The sequence below is a fragment of the Hemitrygon akajei genome, chromosome 8 (assembly GCF_048418815.1).
Source record: "Hemitrygon akajei chromosome 8, sHemAka1.3, whole genome shotgun sequence".
In the NCBI taxonomy this organism is placed as follows: Eukaryota; Metazoa; Chordata; class Chondrichthyes; order Myliobatiformes; family Dasyatidae; genus Hemitrygon; species Hemitrygon akajei.
In genome coordinates, this window is record NC_133131.1 from 120023846 (window position 1) to 120048811 (window position 24966).

General features: G+C 41.5%; 1 protein-coding gene across 1 annotated transcript; it reads right to left on the reverse strand.

Annotated features, from left to right (window-relative positions):
• Positions 1-1453: 1453 nt before the first annotated feature.
• On the reverse strand, positions 1454-24829 carry cmtm7 (CKLF-like MARVEL transmembrane domain containing 7). The gene is made up of 5 exons (XM_073054473.1): positions 24681-24829; positions 10206-10379; positions 6099-6197; positions 3764-3845; positions 1454-1995 (listed from the first exon to the last, which is right to left on the reverse strand). The coding sequence occupies exons 1-5, from the start codon at positions 24774-24776 to the stop codon at positions 1982-1984; spliced, it is 465 nt and encodes a 154-aa protein (XP_072910574.1). The 5' UTR covers positions 24777-24829; the 3' UTR covers positions 1454-1981.
• Positions 24830-24966: the final 137 nt, after the last annotated feature.

Sequence of the window (24966 nt, forward strand, 5' to 3'; positions counted from 1 at the left end):
AGTACTTTGCCCACGACAGAGCCCGCCTTCCTTACCAGCTTATTAAGACGTGAGGCATCCCTCTTCTTAATGCTGCCTCCCCAACTGACCTATAGAACATCTTCAGCATCTCACTACAAACATTGAATGACGCCAACCTTCTAAGGAAGTACAGTCGACTCTGTGCCTTCCTGCACAAGGCATCTGTGTTGGCAGTCCAGTCTAGCTTCTCGTCTAACTGTACTCCCAGATACTTGTAGGTCTTAACCTGCTCCACACGTTCTCCATTAATGATCACTGGCTCCATATGAGGCCTAGATCTCCTAAAGTCCACCACCATCTCCTTGGTCTTGGTGATATTGAGACGCAGGTAGTTTGAGTTGCACCATATCACAAAGTCCTGTATCAGTTTCCTATACTCCTCCTCCTGTCCATTCCTGACACACCCCACTATGGCCTCAACTCCAAGTGGACTCCATCAGGACACTGTCATGACAGCATTTTTTTAAGCAGGCCTTTTTATTTTAGCTCGACGCTCAACGCAGCATGGATGGAAAGTGTGCAAGGAGGCCGGCTGGATTCAAACTCAGGAGCCTTCACTCTGATGCTGCTACACCACCAGCCGGCTCTGTCATATTGACTCGTTCCTTTTCAGTCAGGAAGACAATTTTATAGTTGTGTTCCCTGGTCTGATAACTAATCCCAATGCTAGTTTTGGTGTTTAACCTTGTGACTACATATATCTAACATTTTTAAAAAAAGTTGAGGTATTTAATACATAATCAGAAAAGCAGCAGATTTGAGGACAGAGGCAGTGTAAGGTGCAGAAATATTTGGTGAATTTAAGGGCCAAGAGATGCACTTTAGTAGAAACAGGAATGTTGCAATGTAGTATGATTTGAATGAAAGAGCTGGACTACACACATCTTTAATGTAACAATACAATTTGAGAAGGTTATTAATAAAAGCAATGAATTTGACAGGCTTTTAAGGCAGGTTCCATTTTATGTCACATTACCGGTTTCTGTATTATCTTTCACCAGCACAAGAGGAAAACATATAATATTGTGTACACATCAATACTGACTGCTATGGAGTATAGTTATGATCACATTATCATTGTCTCATCACTTCCACCTATCCCTCCCCCACCAGATTCCATCTGCACCCTACCCATTCCTTCACCTCTTTACATTGGCCATCTCCCTTCTACTCCAGTGTAGGTTAAAAGTCACAACCAAAAACACACAATCCATTCCCTTCCACGGATACTCCTGACCTGCTGAGTTCCTCCAGCATGTTTTTACATCCAGATTCCAGCATCTGTATTCTTGTTTATTCTCATACCTTGCATCTGTATTTTAATTTTGTTGTTTGTATCTACTTGCAAATATTTTGGCATCTCTTTTTCTCAGTATTAAATCAACAAGTGATGAGGAAGAGCTTGAAAAAGATGCAAATACAACAACAGATATATATACACCAGGTTCATTTTATTTACAAAGCAAACTAATACTGATCTTTCCACACAATATGTCAACATTCACAAAAATATAGATACAGAAACTAGTCATTCAGGCATGTTTTCTGCCCCAAAACAAAATATCAAAAACTTTGCCAGCATGGCAAAAGTAAAAGGGTATAAAGCAGCATTACTGGCACTTAGAGCAAGAACACTAAACGGTTGTAAGGATTGGTTGAGCTTTACATACTGTATAAGCAAATTGCACTTGGACAACAATAACTGTGGTAATACAATAGTAAACCAAAAGGAAGGCACTTAAGTTTAAGCTGTTATACAAAATATTTTCATTCATGTTGTCTTTGATACAAACTATTAACTTCATTTATAAAATATAATATTTAACTTGGACAAATGACAATATTAAGTACAAAGCATGTTCTTGCAGAATTATTACAAAATGAATCTTCAGATCCAAAGTCAAGCACTGTCAAGTGGACTGCAAACTTCTAATAGAACTGCTTGCTGCCAGCTTCTGAGTTATACATTAACAGCTGCAAAGAAACAATACAAATTTAATTCTATTCTGAATCCAAATCTCTTACAGAATAAATATTCATTAAAATAACCTAGAGTTTCGACTACCCTTCAAGAATTGCATTCAAACCAGAAAACCTTACACATGATAATTAATGGAGCTAAGATGACAGACAGCATATTATCAAATGGACATCCCAAATAGGCTGCATTGAGGTAAAAAGATTCCCTAAATTATACAAATGCAACATGATGTCCTTAGCATCCGAAGGCAAGAATATCAAATGCATTTTTCACTACCTTATTGCCACTTTGGAAGCAGTGGTCTCTGGCCATCAAGCCCCTGGCTCCTTGCCATTCATGTCTTACAAGATTTTGACTTCCCAAGTTGCATTACCTCTCATTTGTTTGGATTAAATTCCATCCGCCACAACTCCACTGAATTTTTCAGTTGATGTATGTCCCACTGTAACCTTAGACAATCTTCTTTGCTATGATTCCAGTGAACTCCTATTGCCTAGCACCTACATTCTCATCAGTCCTATTACAAACTAAGATCCCAGCAACCCCACTGCTAGACCACGTTACAGGTTTCTAGTTAGAAAAACACCCATCCATTACAACAATCATCAAGCTAACATGCCTTGGATCTCTTGTGTCTTCACCTTCTGGACCAACCCAACATGCTTCTCCCCCTATGCTCAATTAAATGCTTTCCTCCTGTCACCTCAAAAATATTCAAACAAGGATAATTAATCCATCTTTTTAAGTCCTAAAATTCAGACTGTACAAATCTCTGCAATGAACAGCATGTGATTGTCTACGGTAGGGACGTGTTCGGTGGAACTTTGTGGGCCAAAGGGCCTGTATTATGCTGGAGGTTTTCTATGTTTTATGAAGTTATGTCAATGTAAACACATTAGTAAAACGGGTGAGTGAAATAATAGGTGTCAGGAAAAAAAATCCTCATTCAGGAAAATTGTGTTGTACCATAATAAATCAGGTTTCCAGTCTGCATCATCGAAAATGGACTTCGCTTACATTGAACTGAAGTGAAAAGTATTCTATTCCCTAGCATTAAAACCCCTTACTTCAAACAATTTACCCAATCTCTTGTATAAATTTTCTATTTGCATTTTATTTTAAACTGAAAATTTTAAATGAATTGGTATCTAGCTTGAAGAAAATATTTTACCTCTGATTTATAAAGCCCTGGCTACATGCCTAACCACAAGGCGGCAATGAGAACTGGTATAATTAAATTTGCAATCTCATCAACTCAATCACTTCCATGGCTACTTTCCTTAATAGGACATTTTTGAATGTCTTGTCCATCCAAATTAGAAACATTTTGCAAAGATTCCCCCCTGCATTATTGATAATTATTTACCACAGGGTTTAAAAGTCCATGCACAATAACACAGGAAATTCAGAGCAACAAATGATAAGGCTGCCACTTGTATCGCATGTTCAAGCAGTATTTCCATCTATGGAATGTCATCTAGTGCCGATAAGGAAAAGACCTTGTGTGGACGTTAAGTGAAGTTGGGAAATAAGCTGGTTAGTAACAGTATTCACATTTAAGTCACCTGCCATAACATGTTATCCAGGCTCTCATCTGATTGATCACCTGAATGAGACATTACATCAGAAAACAATCACCACACAATATGGTGAGTTTGAAGCTAGTGGTGAAATTAGAATGTAGTGAAGATTGGCAGTGCATGGGGGGGGGGGGGGGGGGGAGCTTTTACATTTTTTTTTTAAATCTGAAAGCTTCCTTACTTGATGGTTGAGGAACACGCCACATCTTGTAGGCCTGCCAGGCACCAATGCCATATAGAATTGTTGATGCAAAGCCAAAGAACTACAAAACAGAACAGACGATGTGAGTAATTATTTTTAATCACAAATCTTCATCTTCCTAATCAAGTCAAGTTCTTACTTAGGGTAGGACCTTTATCGTTATTAAAATTCTTTTCCTCTGGTTTTGTTTCAATGGCTTCCTTCACCAGGCAGTCCCAAAGCCATCGAAGTCAATCCTACGGTCATCGTGAATGCAAAGTACCCAGGACATCTTCAAGAGTGGTGTCTCAGAAAGGCAGCATCCATTATTAAAGACCTCCAGCACCCAGGGCTGGCCCTTTTCTCACTGTTACAATTAGGTAGGAGGTACAGAAGCCTGAAGGCACACACTCAGTGATTCAGGGACAGCTTCTTCCCCTCTGCCATCCGATTCCTAAGTGGACATTGAACCCTTGGACACGACCTCACTTTTTTTTAAAAAAATGGATTATTTCTATTTCTAATCTACTCAATATACATATACTGTAATTGATTTACTTATTTAGTTATTATTTTATATTATGTATTGCATTGAACTTCTGCTAAGTTAACAAATTTCACGTCACATGCCGGTGATAATAAATCGGATTCCGATTACAGATCCCTAATATTCAGCAAGAACTTGAGGAGATGGGTTGCAGAGAAATTGCTCATAGCTTTAAGAATAATAGGGCTATATTATTGGGAGATTTTAACTTCACTGTTACCGACTAGGCTACCTTGAGTGTTAAGGACCTGGACAGTGTGGAATTAGTGAAATGCACCCAGGGTAGACAAAATTAGGAGGTGCTACTGATAGTGAAGGTGTCATCAAGGATTATAGGGGATTGTGATCAATATTGGAAAGTGAGCCAAGGAGTAGCAAATAGACCTAGCGTAGGACTTGTACTAAAAACGGTAGGGCACAAGTTCATCTATGGAAGGGGGATCTAGAAATAACAGTCCATAGTTCATTGAAAGCAGATTCGCAGGTGAATCAGGTGGTGAAAAAGGCATTTAGCCCGCTGGCCTTCAGTCGGAGCACTTGTATAGCAGTTGAGATATTATGTTGCAGTAGTAAAAGTCATTGGAAGAGGCTGCATTTGGAGTACTGTGTACAGTGTTTATTCACCCTGTTATAGGAAAGATGTGATTAAACTGGAAAGAGTGCAGAAAAGACTTGAGGATGTTCCCAGGACTATAAGGCCCGAGTTATAGGCAGAGGTTGGCCAGCTCGGTTTTTTTATGCCGCAGCATAGAAGACTGAGTGGTTACCTTTATAAAATCATGAACGGCATAGATTCGGTGGATGGTGGCAGGGTAGAGTAGGGGCATTGTATCCAGAGATACCGGCCACGTGACAGATGCACTGCAACCTGGCTGGTCGGAGGACACACCACATGCCAATCAACATTTGTTCCTTCCAACTAATCAATGCACACCTAAATTATTGGTCACCTTAATTGGATTATCTTGCCCAGCCCCATGCTTTAAAAGGTGAGACTTGCCCTTGGCTAGCCCGCTCTTACAGACCACCACATTGGAGTTAAGTGCATTGATTTATGCTTGGGAAGGTCTATTGTTTGTCCTGGTAAGGGAGCCGCAGCTATCCAAGGTCAAGGGGGATAGCTGTTGTAGTGCTTTTCCCTTGTTCTTTGTTTGTGTAACCGTACCCTGTCCCCACACCGCTTCCTGTGTATTGTAGTTGCTTGTGTTGACCCGACTTCCCCTTGTAAATAAATTCCTCGTTATTAAAACTGTGTGTGTCCAGGCCTCTACTGTTGAGACTCAAAGAACCAGTTATTTTCCATCACAACAGGCATCCAAAACTGGGGGTGTAGATTAAAGTGAGAAGCAAAGATTTAAAGGGGACTTGAGGGGCAACTTTTTCCATATGCACGTGGAATTGGCTGAAGCAGGTACAACAGTATCATTTCAGAAACACTTGAATAAGGTACATACAGGGGCCGGGTTTAGAATGATACAGGCTGAATGGAAGAAATCATGACTAGTTGGGAGGGCATGGACTTGTCGGGCCAAACAGCCAGTATCTGCGCTCATTGACTATAACATCCATTTCACTCAATGTTCTTCATCATGCTACTTCTTTGCTTCTCTTAATTAACTTTACTTCAAAGTGCATTAACTCTCTTGGGTTTACTGGTGAATACCAACAATCAGTTTTGAAACTGTCCCACATTCCCCAAATGAAGGAGCATTTATTTATTTATAAGATATCTGCATGATGTTCCAAGATTTCAAATGCACAGATCAAAATAAAAACAGTGTTTCTTACCACTCCAGCAGCCAATCCAGGTTTTCCATTCGTTTTAGTTGCTCCAACAATCGATGCAATCAATAGCAGAATGGTCGCAATAACATAGTGCAAGAACTCCTACGTAAAAATCATAACACTGTAAATACAAACAGAGCTCCAATGATTGTGAAATTATACAGCAGACCCTGCATTGTGACATACAACAACTAAAATTAAATCATTATTTGCTTTAATGCAGTAACTTACAGTAGTTTAGGAGTATTTCACAAAATAGAAATCAAATTGACAGTAATAAAACTACTGTGAAATCTGGCATGTAAATTCCATCATGTTACACTATAATCTGTAAAAAGCAATAGTAAGGAAGTGCTACCTTTTGGACGTGATGTTAAAAGTTCTCTCAAGTGGGCAGGAAAGACTAATGGTATGTCATTCTAGTATTCTGGCTAACATTTATGGTTCAAGAGGCACTTATAAAATGGATTACCTAGATATAGTGTCAAGACAATAATCTCTCCCTCAATATTAGAAAAATAACTGTATACACACTCCTGTCTGTGTCAATGATGCTGACTTGGAGATGCTAGAAAGTTTCAAGTTCCTGGTCCAGCCACGTGGACAGTGGCCAAGAAAGCAACTTCCTCAGAAGGCTAAAGGAAATTCAGCAGATCTCCAATAATCATCACCAATTTTATTTAAACTGATACTCCACAAAAAGCATCCTATCCCGATGCACTACAGCTTGGTATGCCTAAGACCAGAAGATATTGCAGAGAGTTGTCAGTGCAGTCCAGATTGATTCCTGGGATGGCAGGACTTACATATGAAGAAAGACCGGATCGACTAGGCTTATACTCACTGGAATTTAGAAGATTGAGGGGGGATCTTATTGAAACGTATAAAATTCTAAAGGGATTGGACAGGCTAGATGCAGGAAGATTGTTTCTGATGTTGGGGAAGTCCAGAACGAGGGGTCACAGTTTAAGGATAAAGGGGAAGCTTTTTAGGACCGAGATGAGGAAAAACCTCTTCACACAGAGAGTGGTGAATCTGTGGAATTCTCTGCCACAGGAAACAGTTGAGGCCGGTTCATTGGCTATATTTAAGAGGAAGTTAGATATGGCCCTTGTGGCTAAAGGGATCAGGGGGTATGGAGAGAAAGCAGGTACAGGGTTCTGAGTTGGATGATCAGCCATGATCATACTGAAAGGCAGTGCAGGCTTGAAGGGCCGAATGGCCTACTCCTGCTCCTATTTTCTATGTTTCTATGTTACTGCAGCCCATTCCTACTCTCGTCTGTCTTTCTTCTCAGTCACTCCCAGTGGCAAAAGATACAAAAGCCTAAGAAAGGGTATCACTAAGCCCAAGGATAGCTTCTCTCCCTCTGTCATAAGTTTCTTGTACGGATCTCTTTGATGATGAAGACAAATGACTGATTTCTCAGTCTAACTTGTTTTGACGCTTGTATTTTATTTACTGACCCACACTGCCTCTCTCAGTAACTCTATATTCTGCATTGGTACTTTGTCCTTTACTACCTGTGTATGGAATGATATGTCTGGATGGTGTGCAACCAAAAACTTGTCACCATATCGTGGTACATGTTAACAATAATAAATTACCAATTATTCAACACAGAACAGTACAGCAAAGAAACAGACCCTTCAGACCACAATATTGTGCCAAACCAGCAAGAAAGTAAACCAACACCCCCCCCCCATAAACTCATCCCTCCTATCTACACAATGTCCTGTCTTCCTCACATTCATATGCCCATCTAAATGTCTATTAAAAGCCTCTAATGTATTTGCCTCTACCACCATACCAGGCATCCACGACTCAATTAAGATGAGTAAAAAAAACCATACATCCACATCTCCTTTGAACCTACCCCCCCACCCCCCTCAATGCACACCTTCTGGTATTAAACACTACTACCCTGGAAAAAAATATTCCCTCTCTGCCTCGCATAATCTTATAAACCTCTATCGGATCTCCCCTTAGTTTCTGCTCCTCCAAAGAAAACCAGCCATGTTTATCCATCCTCTCATGATAGAGCAGGCAGCATCAAGGTACACCCTCTCCAAAGCCTCAACATCCTTCCTATAGCGGGGTGACCAGAACTATATGATATTCTCCAGATGTGGCCTAACCAGAGTTTTATAAGGTTGCAACATCAAGATGGCGGCGCGACGCAGCAGCGGCCACTTCGGAATGAATATCTGTAACCTGTCAAGTAGGATGCCGTGTACAATCCTGATTTGATAGAGACAGACGGGTGAAGCACGGAGGAACGTCTGGTGAAACTTTTGAAATCCCTGTTTCGCTGCTGCTGCTACAGTGCGATCGGAAAATCTCTGGGAGGAAGGCCCCGAGTCCTCGGCTTTGCCTGCTGCTCGGCGGCCAGGACCGGGGTCGAAGCGCTCGGCAGAGATGGTGCTCGGTGCTTGGTGTCGGAGGACTGGTTGGAGGCTCGAAGTTTTCGGAAGGACTCAAGAGTTGGCTGTGGTCGGATGTTTCCAGGGGCTGTATCAGCAAGGTTGCGGCACTGGAGGATCATGGCAGGAAGAGTTTTTCTTCCTTCTTCCGTCTGTGTGAGATGATGGGCTGTCGGGACTTCGAGACTTTTTTTTAAACCGTGCCATGGTCTGCTCTTTATCAGATTACAGTATTGCTTTCCACTGTTGGAACTATATGTTAAATTATGTGGTTTTTGTCAGTTAGTCTTTTATCAATTATGGTATTGCCTGCACTGTTGTAACTAAATGTTATAATTATGTGAATTTTGTCAGTCCTTTATCAATTATGGTATTGTCTGCACTGTTGCAACTAAATGTTAAATAGAACTATGTGGTTTTGTGTAGGTTTTTGGTTTGTTGGGTGGTAGTGCTGGTCTCCTGACTTGGTGTGTCTGGGTGGTCTTGTTTTGTTTGCTGGGTTTGGAGTTCCTTTCCGGGGAACGTGCTAAGATGATGGCGCGATATCCAGAGCCTCTCCGGACTCTGGATTGGGGATTACCAAATGTTATGTGATTTTTCTTGTGTGGTCTGTTTTGTCATGTGCTTTTTTTGTGATATCATTCCAGAGAACATTGTCTCATTTTTTAACTACATTGCATTTGTGGTTTCTAAATGACAATAAACTGAATCTGAATCACTTGACTTTTGAACTCAGTGCCTCGATTAATAAAAGCAAGCATTCCATAAGCTTTCTTAACCAGCCTATTGACCTGTGTAGCCATTTTCATGGAGCTATGTACTTGGACCCCAAGATCTCTCTGCTCAGCAACACTGCTAATGATCTTGCCCTTAACAGTGTACTGTCTCCCTGTATTTGCCCTACCAAGGTGCAACACCTCACTTTTATCTGGGTTAAACTCCATCTGCCATTTCACCGCCCAAAGCTACATGTATATCCACATGTATATCGCGCCGCTTTGCCAGTCTTCTACACTATCCACAACTCCATCAATCTTGGTATCATCCACAAACCTACTAACCCACCCATCTACATTTTCAATTGGGTCATTTATGTACATCTCAAACAGCAAAGGTTCCAGCACAAATCCCTGTGGAACACCATGAATTAGAGATCTCCAGCTCGAACAAGTCCTTTCAACTACTACCTTCTGTCTTCTATGCACAAATCAATTCTGAATCTAAACAGCCAATTCGCTGTGGACCCAGTGCACCTTAATCTGTTGGATGAGCCTCCTATGACGGATTTTATCAAACGCTGTACTAAAATCAACGTAGACTGCATCCACTGTTCTACTTTCATCAGTCTCTCTCATCACCTCATCTTTTCCCACTAATGTCTGTGCAATCATGTTGTTTAATCCCCCTATATTAAAACAAACCTCAAAACAATAATTGTGAACTGTTTTGTAATACCCAGTCTTATAAAAGATGTTTTATGTATGTATATAAATTCTCTCAAAGGCCTTTTTCTAATTGTAAAAATTGGAAGAAGTCATATACCACTTTCGCAGACTTACTTTCAAGCTGGTGTTTCCAATATAACTGGCCAATGTTGATTAAATAGATCTAAGGGACTCAAAGACACACTCACAATAAAAATGAAACAATAAATTTACATGTTAATTATCAGAATTTAAAAACTTACTGTCAGTGACCAGTGTATGCAAGTTATCTTTTGGTAAAGTCTTGTTAGGTAAACGAAGTAAAATACCAAGACCATAACAAAAAACCAGATGGTGACAACTTCAAAATAGCGGTAAGCCGAATAATAAGACGATTCTGAACACTGTATACATATGAATGCTATGAACACCACAATCTGAAATGAAAAGAGAAAATATGCATTATATTAAAGCAATTAAAAACTGTTGAAGACCAAGCAACAACTAATCTGTTGTAAGAACTCAGTGGCTCAAGCAGCATCAGTGGGAAGAAATGAATAGAATATTTTGGGTCAAAACCTTGCATCAGGACAATTGTGGACAAGAAATCTCAAGTAACATTCGATTCTGAATAAAATTATGGAATTTCACAATATTTTCAAATTGCAAAGCATGTTTATAGCTCTTAAAGAACCAATACGTTGCAAATTACTGAAGATGATTTCGGGTAGATGGAGCTCGTCAGCCTGGGAAGGCAGTCCATTTAAGAGAGGGAAAACTCTGATTTCAAACCTCCGCTACCTTGCGGCCATACCCACTCATGGGAAAGGCTTCGGGAGTAAATCCTGAGGACAAATCCGGAGCTGGAGTCCCTAAGGCAGTCCGACATTGCCTTCAACCTCACTCTGGCAACTCCTGCGATGACTCTGGTGCCAAGCTGTATCGACCCTTGCTTCCCTTGGATAACATCAGTGGTGTGGAGAGGGGAGACTCACTGCATGGGCAACTGCCAGTCTCCCATACAACCTTGCCCAGGCCTGCGCCCTGGAGAAGGTGCAGGTCCATGGTCTCGCGAGACTAACAGATGCCACACACAATGAAGAGGATGTAATCCAAAATTTGTTGGTCCATAAATACATGGAAACTAGTAGAATCAACAGGGGATCACTTTACTGTGAGTCATCATCTGTTAACGTCAAGGCATTACAATTTCTCCTGCAATTAGCAGAAATTACAGTGTTGCCTCATAATTCCAGGAACCCTCTACTCTCTGCATAGAGTTTCCACATACTCTCCTTGACCACTTGAATTTCTGCCCATATTTCCAAAGACACGTAGGTGGTGAGTGAGCTATTGTATACAGCATTAACCCTCCGTGTATACCAATGGAGAAGGAACCAAAAGCAAGTTGACTGGCATGCAGGAGAAAATACGTTGCGCAGCTGCAGAGAAGAGGGGGCCCCAGAGGCTGATGGGATTGATCCATGGATCCCAAAAGACCCAACAGCCTCCTTGTCTCATAAACAAGCAAGCATGTGGACAAACAAGGTTCATAGGGGGAAGGTTTTGGCAGATAAATGCCAAAGTGGTGCATACAGCCCAGCACATCTGTAGATGTGAACTTCCACTATTCAGGACATTTACAAAGAGAAGTGTGTAAAGATGGCCCGAAAGATCATTGGAGACCTGAATCACCCCAAACACAAACTGTTCCAGCTGCTACCATCCCGGAAACGGTAGCACAGCATAAAAGCCAGGACCAACAGGCTGCAGGACAATTTCTTCCACCAGGCCATCACACTGATTAACTCATGCTGACACAACTGAATTTCTATGTTATCTTGACTATCCTGTTGTACATACTATTTATTACAAATTACTATAAATTACACATTTAGACGGAGGTGTAATGAAAATATTTTTACTCATGTATATGAAGGATAAGTAATAAAGTCAATTCAATTCATTTAACCAAATAGTTCTGCTGAAACTTTAACAAATTAAAAAAAAAATTGCTCAAGAAGACGTGGATCCAGGATGACTTTCCAAATGAGTGAGGTGTTCTTTTACGACAGGGTCAAAGATGGCCAGTAGTTTCAGTAAGCCAAGGAAATTTCACACATTGGAGTCATCGTCTAGCTGAAGTGAGTCCGTGTCCTCGCAAAGCCAGGCTCTGAGTCGCAAGGAATTTTATGCAGTGAAGGATTCTCGTCAAGGTATCACGCCAATTCTGCTTTTCCTTCTCAATCAGTAACTGAAATATCGTGTCAATAACTCCTATGTTTTCAGCTAAATTTCTTTCCACTGTGTGAAGCATTCCCGATGATTCTTGGCATTTTCATGAACACTAACCCTTTCAGGTGCTTTCCACTGGTTGAATCAACTTTCCTGCTCCAATGAGGATTGATGGTCTGACCAGGAATAGAGAAGACAACAGATATAAAATGCAGACTTTTTAGATGGGGAATAGACCCTTAAATTTATTGTTCAGTATGGAGATGAGAGTGTCTTCCCCAATCTTCGCATTGCTATTCAGATAATGTAACCATCACAGTTTCCACCACCAGCTGTGAGAGATCATTCAGCATGTTAAAACTAATACTTCTGTATTTGAGAGCCTCCATGGGTCAAGGAAGACTCTGTGATCTTGCTCTGCTGAGTGTAGAAAGAGAAGAAAATGAAAAAAACTGTCATTGATCACATCATAGACCAATTTGCATCAGTGAAAGCAAGGAAGGTGCAGTTATAATTTTCATGTAGTGCCATAATTTGTTAATTAAAAGATTAACAAGCTTGACTTGTATTTTTGAACTGATATTATCTAAAGGATGGGTGTCAGATGTTTCAACAGGGGAGCAATTTCAATGCTTGCCATAGGCACTATTTTCCGTAGATACACCCCTGTTGCACGCCTTCTCTTCCCCCATCTTCTTATTCTGGATTCTGTCCTATTCCTGTCCAGTCCTGATGAAGGGCCTCTGCCCAAAATATCAACCATTAATTCTGCTCCACTGATGCTGCTTGACCAGCTGAGTTTCTCCAACATTTTGAGAGTGTTGCTAACAGAGCAAATTAGATACAACTTCCGTTGTTGAAATTATGAGAAAAACTGAATTGTTAATCCACATCTAAATAATGAGAATTTGTATACCATATCTACAGTAGTTTATGCTTGTTTTAGTCACAAACATCCAGTTCACTTTGTTGCTCTTTAACATGGGCATCAACGTGACACCAAAGTGCAACTATAAAGTTCAAATAAACTACTGCAAATTATACACTGAATGTAATGAATATAGTAATTGTCAATACTTGAGAAAGAATCCTTAAAGCAGCCAAAGTGTGGTTCGCGACGTTAGTCAAACATAAAAGGCCTATTATCATCTTGGATAATCAGAAAAGGCCTCTCCAGCATTATCCACACCCAGACAACAATTCTGCTCAAAATGTCAACATCCTATATTTATTTTTTGCTATCCCTGTGTCATTAGCCCAAGCATTTTCTATTATCTTAAAAGACTCTAGTAGTTCATGCTATTTTTCCCCACTACGTGGCTTTTGTTGTCATTGTACATAATCTTAGTGCCTTTAAAAATGGGACCCTGACAAGAATAGAAACAAAGAATACCTACAGCACAATACAGGCCCTTAGGCCCACAAAGTTGTGCCGAACATGTCCCTACCTTAGAAATTACTAGGTTTACCTATAGCTCTCTATTTTACTAAGCTCCATGTACCTATCTAAAAGCCTCTTAAAAGATCCTATCGTATCTGCCTCCACCACTGCAGGCAGCCCATTCCACGCACTCACCACTCTGAGTAAAAACTTACCCTGACATCTCCTCTGTACCTACTCCCCAGCATCTTAAACCTGTGTCCTCTTGTGGCAAACATTTCAGCCCTCGGAAAAAGCCTCTGACTATCCACACGATCAATGCCTCTCATCATCTTATACACCTCTATCAGGTCACCTCTCATCCTCCTTCATTCCAAGAAGAAAAGGCCGAGTTCACTCAGTCTATTCTCATAAGGCATGCTCCCCAATCCTGGCAACATCCTTGTAAATCTCCTTAGCACCCTTTTTATGGTTTCCACACCCTTCCTGTAGTGAGATGACCAGAACTGAGCACACTACTCCAAGTGGTGTCTGACCAGGGCCCTATATAGCTGCAACATTACCTCTCGGCTCCTAAATTCAATTCCACGATTGATGAAGGCCAATACACCGTATGACTTCTTAAGCACAGAGTCAACCTGCGCAGCTGCTATCAGTATCAAGTTTCTTATCATTCAACCATATACACCACCAAACGAGATAATGTTATTCTAGACACACTACATATAACTCACACAGAACACATAAAATAATATTACCACAAACAAATTAACAAGTAATGTGCACTGACAACACAATTTAAAAAGTAAACAGTATAACGCTACTGGCACTTAATACCTGGGTGAAGGCAGGGAGTTCAGTCATCTCATGACCTGCTGTAAGAAGCTAATTCCCATCCTAACAGATCTAGCCCTAATACCATCTTACCTCATGCCTGAAGATCATTGGAAAGATGGGAGGGATATTGACAATGCTAAGAGACCTGCATTGGCAGTGGGCCCAATAAATATGCCCAGGATCTCTCTCCCACCCATCTATGATCATCTCAGCAAACCTCACTAGACTTTGTAAGGGCTCGCAGTCAGATGCCTTACAATTCCCGTACCAGATGGTTATGCAGCTTGTCAGGACTCTGTCAGTGCTGCTCCTATAAAAACTCATTAGAATGGTGGGGGGAGGGGAGGTGCTCATTTGCCTCAATCTCCACAGGAAGTGGAAACACTGTGCTTTCTTGACCAGAGAGGTGGTATTGAGAGACCAGACCTACTTGTGATGAAAACAAGTGACGCTAAAACTACATCAGAAATGAATACAGAATTTAGAATCCAACAAACAAACGTTTCCAGAAGTCTGACAAAGCTGGAAGAAGAAAACTGCTGTTTTCCAGGCTATGCTTTTTAACACCACAAAACGTACTCCTGTGGCAGAACATTCCCCACAAGTGAAACGGTTGATACATTATAGCTCACATATCGAAACAAATTGCTTACTTTTTCTCCAAAAAATGACTTTAAAATGCATCTACAGGTGTTTTTGTTTAGACAATCAATTTTATATAATTTCACAAATACAGAGGGAACAAAATCAAGTCAAGTCACTTTTTATTGTCATTTCGACCATAACTGCTGGCACAGTACACAGTAAAAATTAGACATTTTTCCGGACCATGGTGCTACATGAAACTGTACAAAAACTACACTAGACTACAGACCTTCCCAGGACTTCATAAAGCGCACAAAACAGTGCAGGAATTACAATAAATAATAAACAAGACAACAGGCACAGTAGAGGGCAGTAAGTTGGTGTCAGTCCAGACTCTGGGTGTTGAGGAGTCTGATAACTTGGGGGAAGAAACTATTACATAGTCTGGTCATGAGAGCCCAAATGCTTCGTTGCCTTTTCCCAGATGGCAGGAGGGAGAAGAGTTTGTATGAGGGATGCAACGCTGTTTGCCTTGTGGATGTAGCGTGTGGTGTAAATGTCTGTAATGGCGGGAAGAGAGCCCCTGATGATCTTCTCAGCTGACCTCACTATCCACTGTAGGGTCTTGAGATCCAAGGTGCTGCAGTTTCCAAACCAGGCAGTGATGCAGCTGCTCAGGATGCTCTCAATACAACCCCTGTAGAATGTGGTGAGGATGGCGGGTGGGAGATGGACTTTCCTCAGCCTTCGCAGAAAGTAGAGACGTTGCTGGGCTTTTTTGCTATGGGGCTGGTAATCTGTATGTACAAGTAAAAACCACATTTATTTTTATTTTTTTTAAAAGCACACACAGGTGCACAGCCTCTTCAGCATGGTGCAAAGGAAGTTAAATAAACCCAGAGAATCTGAAGCTCCAGCAAGCCTCATACAGCTTTAGCTCAAACATCTATACACAAGTTATATTCGTAATAGAAACCTGGTGAAAATAAGGTTTTAAAAAATAACTGCAAAATATCTTCATGTGGCAACTTAAAATGCTGACCGGTTTTGGCAGAAGTAATTTCCTGCAGAATGGATTTGATTGAACTAATGCGTCTTTGAGGAAATTGGGGTAATTTAATCTCAGATCTGACAATGCAAAAAAAATTACCAAAATCTGAAAAAGCTTAAAAATACAAGTATAACTTAAGCTAAATGGCTGAGCGATGCATAAAACACATTTAGTATGTACACCACCAACTTTTCATCGCACCCCAAGTTCGTCAGCATCAACTCCAGTAACTCCCTTAAATATACAGTCTTACTCTAACATCCTTTACCAGTATTAACTTGCTATTCCAACATCAAGAACATCCGCACCAAATTCAATATCTACAGTAGCACATTGTTCAAGAGCAGAGACTGAATAATATTACTTTCAAGTCTAACATGTGCTATTCTGGATAGAACCTCCCCAGAACCATCTGCATTGTAACAAATGAGCAAAATCTAGTTGATTTTCCAAATTGTTATCCTGGCTAAGCAACTTTATGCAATTGGGTTCTTCACAGGACACAATGTTCTTTAATGAAAAACTGCCTCAGTTGACAATCAGAGTAGATCAAAGATACACAAGTATTGAGGGACTGAAGAGGTGGCGGAGATTGAGATCAACAATGCCATAAAGAAATTTAGCACCAGATGAGAAGGTTAAAGCTGAAATGAAATTCTTTTTATCATGTCTTTACTGAACAAATTAGCTGGCCCAAAATTTAAAATCTTACTGCGTTTAAATTCTTTCAGTATTTGGCTCTTCCTTAATCCAACATTTTGCCACTCTTATAATTTTCCCAGATCTTTATCTTTGCCCATTTGTGCACCTTTATCAGATGACCCACATCTCACGATGGAATTTTCTCCATAACCACATCTGACTTACCTCTTTCAGATCATCCTAACACCCCAGCTGCTTGACCTCTATTTCCCCCAGCTCAGTATCCAGTTTCATTTCAATTACACCACTGAACTACCACGGAGCTGTCTCTTTGAATTTCAAGTTCATCTATTATTGTGGGCATGCATACACAGGGTATAAATGCGATGAAAATCTGCTGTTTGCAGAAGCAGCACACGACCTTACCAACACAATAAACATAAGTTATCTATACGTTTACGATCACTTCCACAAATGCAAATAAACATTAATGCGTTGAGAAAGAGAGAGAGAGAGAGATAAATATTGCAAGGTAGTGTTAAGGTTTATCAGGCCACTTCAAGAACCTGATGGCAGCATTAAGAGGACAGGGCCCAGATCGCTGGAGTCCCTAATGATAGATGTCACCTCCCTGAAAATGTAATTATCATTGACAGAGAGGAGAGCTGTACCTATGGCACGCATTAGAGGCATTGCATAAATCCAAATGACTGGTTCCCGCTTATCCACCATATGCAGTACACATTTATCTGTAATAAATGCTGCGAGGTCATATTTAACCTAAAAACATATTCACTGACGATCCTGTAATTTCAGGAGCTGTTTTATCCAACTCAACTGCCTCTGCCATTTGAGCACAATCCACAGCCCTAACTTTCGTCAAGCTGCTCTGAAACTACAACACTTCTCCACTGTCTTTCCTTCAAAATTCTTCTCGCAATCTTGCCTCCATCTAAGCCTCTAATCTATGCTTCAATGTTCATTTTCTTCACGCCCATTTAAGGACAAGACAGTTCCTTACATTGAAAGTACGTCATTAATAATTGTAGGAGTTGAAATACACAAATAATAAGGGAATAAAATTGAAAATAGAAAGTGCTGTATTTGATAAAACACCTTTTAAAATAGTAATTAAAAATGAAAGCAGATGATTTTAAAAAGAATTTAGCTCTATGGATATGTTGCCATGGATTTTGGAGCTGCTGGGAAAATCTCTACAAAACCATATTACACCAACGTGGGAATTACATTGAAATTTTTCCATAATAATAAATTAAACAGTTTTAACAAAGTGTCAAGAAGAGTTCAAGGGATTACTGGAAGTGCTGGACATTCTGGGATGAACAAAAATATACAACACACTGTGATAGGGAAAATGTATGCAAGTCAGTATTCCTCAAACTCTTCCTCAGTAACTTTTCCCCCCAATTCCAAACACCTTTTAAAATCTGAAAAATTACCTCTGTTGGGTTCTCACAATCAGGTTTAACATTGTTGGCATATGTTACGAGATGCTGTTTTGCAGCAGCAGTACATTGCAACACAATTTTTTTTTAAACTATAAATTACGAGGAGAGATAAAACAATTTCAATAAGTACTGCAAAAAAAAAGGGAGAAAAGTAGTGAAGCAGTGTTGATGAAATTATTATCCATTCAGAAATCTGATGGCAGACGAGAAGAAGCTGTTCCTGAAACACTGATCGTGTTTCTCTCAGGACAGTGTCTTTTTGAGGTGTGGGGTGGGGGTCTAGTGTCCACAATGGAGCTGACTGAGTTCACAACTTTCTGCAGCTTTTTTCAATCCTGTCCTCCATACAAGATGATGAAGCTACCAATAAGAATGCTCTCCATAGTTCACCTGTAGAAATTTGCAAATGTTTTGGTGATATACCAAGTCTCCTCATAAAGAAAGGTAGCCAGTGTCATGCCTTGCTTGTAATTGCATCAATATGCTGGGTCCAGGATAGATCTTCAGAGATTTAGCATCCAGGAACTTGAAGCTGATCTCTCAATGAGGACCGGTGCATGTTCCCTCAACTTCAACGTCCCGAAGTCCACAATCAACTCCTTAGCCTTCCTGACATTGCGAAACCACTCAACCAGCTGATCTACCTCACTCCTCTATACCTCATCACCATCTGAAATTCTGCCAGCAATAGTTGTGTTTCGGCAAATTTATAGAAGCTGCTTGAGCTGTGCCTAGCCACACAGCCATGGGTGTAGAGAGTAGAGCAGTGGGCTAAGCACACACCTTTGAGGTGCATCAGTGTTTACTGTCAGCAAGGAACACAAGTTATTTCTGATCCGCACAGACTGTAGTCAGCCGGTGATCAAGTCAGAGATCCAGTTGCAGAGGGAGGTATAGACGCTCAAGTTTTGGGTACTTAATTAGAACTGAGGGGATGATTGTGTTGAATGCTGAGCTGTAATCAATGAACAGCAGTCTGATGTAGGTATTGCTATTGTCCAGGTGATCCAAGGTAGAGTGGAGAGTCTGTGAGATTGCATCTGTTGTAGTCCTATTATGATGATAGGCAAATTACCGTGGGTCCAGGTCCTTGCTTAGGCAGGAATTCATCCTAGCCATGATCAACCTCTCAAAGCACTTCATCACAGAAGATACAACTGCCCCTGGGCAATAATCATTGAGGCAGCTCACCCTGCTCTTCCTGGGCAGCATGTGATGATCACACTTTTGAAGCCCATAGGAACCTCCAAATGCAGCAGTGAGAGATTGAAGATGTCCTTGTACACTCCCATCGTTTGGTTGGCACAGGGTCTCAATGCTCTAGCAGGTTTACCATCTGGAACTGATGCCTTGCGAGGTCACCCTCTTGAAAGATATTCTGATGTTGGTCTCCGAGAAAGAGGTCACAACATGCAGCACGGATTCACACAGGTGTGGTTTTATTCTCCCTCTCAAAACATGCATTAAAAAAAAGAGCAATGGTTGCTCTGGGAGTGAAGCATCACAGCCATTCATGTTAGGCTCCACTTTATTGGAAGTAATGGCCTGCAAACCCTGCCAGAGATGACATGCTTCCAATTCCATCTCTAACCTCAATCAGAATTGTTTTTTCATTCTTAAAATAGCCTTCTGTAGGTCGTACCCGGACTTCTTGTATAGTTCTGGATCACCAGTCTTGAATACCACAGATATAGCCTTTAGCAGACTACAAATCTCCTGGTCCATTTGGTTTCGGTATATCCAATACGATCCCGAAGGCACACACTCATCCACACAGACAAGTCAGTTACTATTGTGGCGTATTCATTCAGATTCAAAGATGAATCCCTGAACAGAGTCCAGTCCATCAACTCAAAGCAATCCTGCAAGCATTCCTCTGCTTCCTTGACCATACAGTCTTGGTCCTCACTACTTTCATCTTTGCCTATACACTGGGAGTAGATGCCCAGTCGGGGGTATGGACTTTCCAAAGTGAGGGTGTGGGATGGCATGGTAAGCTTTCATGATGGTGGTATAACAGTAGTTAAGTGGGTTGGCTCCTCCGATTCTACAGGTGATATGTTTGTGGTAGTTATTCAGAGAATTTGTTAAACTGACCTGGTTGAAATTCCACACAACATAGTGAAAGCATCAGGGGCACTGTTACATGCTTGCTGATTATGGTGCTCAGCTCTTCCAGTGCCAAGCTGATATTGCCCCGAGATGGTACGTACACCACTACCAAGGCGGCAGCAGAAAATTCTCTCAACAAATAAAAAGGACCTAACTTGACCACTAGATATTCCAGGTCGGGTGAGCAGAACCGAGATGCACAATGATAAGTTATAAACCACACACCACCTCCTCTACCTTTAAAAGAGTGAGCTGATTTGTCTTTGTAGAGAATGGTGAAGCCATTGGGTTGCAGTGCTGGATATGAAATAGCAGCTGATAGCCAAGTTTCCATGAAGCAAAGTACACTTCAGTCCCTGATGTCCCTCTGGTACAGCAATCTAGCTCTGAGATCTTCAGTTTTATTTTCTAGAATCTGTATGTACAGTCACCAGCAGGATAGTCAGGAGTCAGGGGGTTCATTCTTACTCATAGACTGGCATGCTGTCCCTGCTTGTTTTCTTAAAGGGGAACCATACTTGCAACCCAAGTCTACCATCCGAGGTTCGTCAATTTTGAGTATCAATAGATTTTTTTTTAATATAAGTCTTAAAATAATGCTGCTTACTGAAGTTCCCACGGCTATGTGGATTAAAACTGTAGTATATTTGGCTATTCCCATTGGAGCCGAATGCAGAATCACCATTTATCAGCACCATCTTACTGGCAGAATCTGATAAAGGGTTTTTTGACCCAAAATGTTACATCTGCTTTTTTCTTTCCAGATTTGCTGCCTGGCATGCCGAGTGTTTCCAACATTTCCCATTTTCCCTTCAGATTTCCAGTATTTGCAATTTACAATTTCCTTTCACTTGTATGAGTGCTTATGGCAAATTAGCAAGAGCTTGACGGTACAGATGATAACCATCTTTTTGAGATGGAACACAGGATTATATATAAAAAAACTATTTTGGGGAATAGGAATGGCAAGATAGCATCAGACTGTGGCAACCTATTGAAAGCTGCTCCCTGCTAATCTACTCATTACTTCTGTTATAATTGTTCCAAATTAAATGTGACAATAACAAAACCAATTCAATTCTAAATACGAGTGATGCTGGATTTATAACAGACCCCCGTGCAGTGTTGTGCTTCTTTTAGGCATTTATTAAAGTGGAAACAGTGTCAAGATCCACTAAAATTCAAGGATGAGAATTAGAGAAAGTGTTGCAACCATAATCCCACTATTGCAACCCTTCCTCCCAGAAAAAGCGTGCACACTAAATTCTCAGTTTTCAAGAGAGATAGGGGCACAACCTCAAATGCATAACAAAAGATGGGTGATTATAAAATCCTATCCACGACAAAGGGTTGCAAATGACAAACAGTGATCAACCAGTCCTTGCAATTCTAAACAACTTCTACAAGCACACCCATGTTCCCCACCAATAGTGTTCCCAAACCTAATCCTGCCCTTGGCCCAGGCCACACAGCCCAGGCACTAGCTCCAGCTCTGGCAAAACAGCAATTATTAATATTTCACCACTTGCCACAGATATTAAATCCAATACCTCCCACAGTAAACAAAATCACTGAAGCCACAGAAGGCTCAGGAAGAATGTGCTATATTTAACAACACTCCCCGAAATACATAGCTGACCTCACAAATATGCAACTCAACAAATAGTAAATTGGTGGACAACAAGGACTAAGTGACAATCTGCCCCACTCCACTCCCCCCGTCTCCCCACTTAGCCCAACCATCGAGAGGCTGATTCATTGCAGAACTCTTGGTGAAAGAGGCTATAACCATTCACTGTTACATTCGGACTGAACTGTAAAAACCATCACCTCATTCAGACAAGATCCTGGTGTTCTTGCAACAATGAAACAGTGATCCCCAAGCTGTACAGCTTCATGCAGAGTGACTGACTGAGGTAATATGCAATGGCTGCCTGAGGACAGGTGTTGGCTGGGCCAGGCAAAGCAATGTGACTTTTCAATAGGTACATTTAATGTCTGAGAAATGTATACAATATACATCCTGAAATTCTATTTCTTCGCAAACAGAGGAGTGCCCCAAAGAATGAATGATAGTTAAATGCTAGAACCCCAAAGCCCCCCAACTCCCCCCTCCCATGCATAAGCAGCAAAGCCCCCCCCCTTCCACCAGCAAAGAAAGCATCGGCCCCCTCACCGAGCACTCAAACGTGCAGCAAAGCATCAGTGAAGACACAGACTTGCAGTACCCCAAAGACTACTCGTTCATCCAGTATTCGACATACCCCAGGCTCTCTCTCCCCCTAATAAGGAGGAAAAGAGGTGTCCCTGTTTCACTCAGTACCATGTTATAGAGCCAGCAAGGGGACCATTGCTGGGGATCAGCAGTACAAGATGGAATCCCCAGATTTCTCGATATTTCTGATATTAAGTGTGATGGAAACTACTGTCTTTCCCCATCTAAATGCTTAGCTATGCAAGCCTCCCCCCAAAAAGAAACAGATTTCCAGTGGTAACAAGCACAACAGTAGCCTCAGCTGTTTCGTACACTTCCTCAGCAACTCATTCATTGGGATAGGCTCACAAATTTTTTTAACAGTTGGAGTGTTGCTGGCAAACAGATCTCCAGCACATTAGAGATGCCCATAATATACTACCTTCAACACGCTTTAATGACTCTTTTATCAGTGGTTCCACTGGTAAAGGACAGTAGCATTGGCTTTCAAACTTAATTTGCTGCGACAGGGTAAATCTCTAATGGAAACAACACATCAAGCAATAAGCTTGGAAGGCAAGGGCCTTGCACTGCCAACCACATCTCCACCCCCGGATAATTAAAAATTAGAAAAGGGAAGTGGCCATTACACTAAAATTCACTAAATAATATTTAACAGAGGCAGAGGGCTGTTGTAAAATGGCTTGGCAGAGCAGTGAGCTTCAACTGTTAACTGCCCCTTTTATGACACCATTTTTAACCTGTAATAAAAACAGGAAACACAAAGACAGCTTTGTAGAAAGGTATCACCCTTTGTTCTGACACATCCCTTGCATTTTCTGTATTTTTAATTTTGGACTTCCAATTATCTGCAAGATTCTTTTGTATACTTTTACACTCACGTGATGCAAGACTACTTCTTAAAAGATCAATGGAGCTACAAAACACTACAGATGTTGGAATATTAAACAGCGGGGGGGGGGGAACAGGCTGTAGAAGGAACTCAGCAGGTCAGGCAGCAGCTGGGGAGGGAGATGGGCAGTGGACATATTGTGTCTTGAGATCATTAATACTGACTAAAGACCCAGCATAAAGGAATGAGGGAAAGAGGCAGGATAAGCCATAGTTGTTGCCTGATTCGCTGAGTTCCACCTGCATTTTGCTCTTTAACAGATTAAATCACGGAAAGGTATAGGACAGGAACAAATCCCTCAGCTAACAATGTCTGCACCAAATACCATGCCAAAGTAAACCAAATCTGCTCTAAATGCACATGGTCCCTATACTCCCATTCCCACTATCGTACCTGCTATCATTTTCCACCCGAGGAATCTGCGAGACTGGGCCGACAAAGGTGACAATGAAAACCACTTTCAGTGCAGTTGTTATCATAAAACAATGTGAATCAAGTGTTCCCCTTCCGGACCTCTGCCATTTACTATAAATAACCTTTCAACGAGCAGGCCACATCCGCGAACAAGTTCGGATAAAGGCTCCAGGACCGGAAACATTTGCCGGCTCTTTCCACAGATGCAGCCCGACCTGTATGTAGAGCGTTTCCACATCTTCTGTTCTAACTGATGTGCGTTGCGAGGTGTGGCCGGGCACACACGCACCGAGGCGGCGCGATTTCGCGGGTCCGCTGACAGGCGCAGCCTCGGGACGCCCGCAAGCTGCATTCCTCGATACTCCAGTCCCACAAGCACCGAGCCGGCATTTCACAAGGCAGCCCAGAATGTGGCGGTCACTTCGTCCAGCCCGATGTTCGCAACAAGTGTAAATAAACCAAATAGGCAGCAGGCCAAACTTACAAAGAAAGATGAGTTTGCGTGATAGACGAGCCCCGCCCGGGGCTCAGGCAATGGAACAAGACTCGTCAGTCATTCTTATTCCAACAAAAGCAAATAAAAACAAACAACACTTCAACAAACCAAAAGGTGACAAGGTTGCCTCCGCTTGGACGATGATACCGAAGTCAGAGCGCCTCACACTTTACAGAAAAATTTGAAAACTAACAAAGTTCTCATTAAACACAGTTTTGTCTTCACACCTACTTTCGTGACGCTACAGGTCCGCAAGTGATAGGTGAACAAATAAAAGCAACATATTTCGCTCTGAGTAGGTGTAAGGATGGGACTCACACTGGCAGAAATGCCGATTTTTCAAATAAAGTTTTGACTTTAAAACAGTGCAGAAAAGAGGCGCGGACAGTAAAAGAACGGTGGACCATACCGCTTGCATTATCTTCAAAAGCCCAGAGAAGGACCTTGCATAGCCTAAATCTAAGAGGCCACCATCCCTGGAGCGGGTATTCCCCATATCCGCCATCCTCTTTCCGAGACAAATTCCACGAAGCCTCTTCACTGAACTGAGTTCGAACGCGCTCGTCACTTGATTGGCAGTTGCCCTGACTATTTGCTCACGAAGCTCGAGCTGCTGATTGGCTCCAGGGCACGCTCCTATCAATTGATTGGTCGCTACTGCGGCAAGGTTTCCGCAAATCCAGGGCTGTTAATTC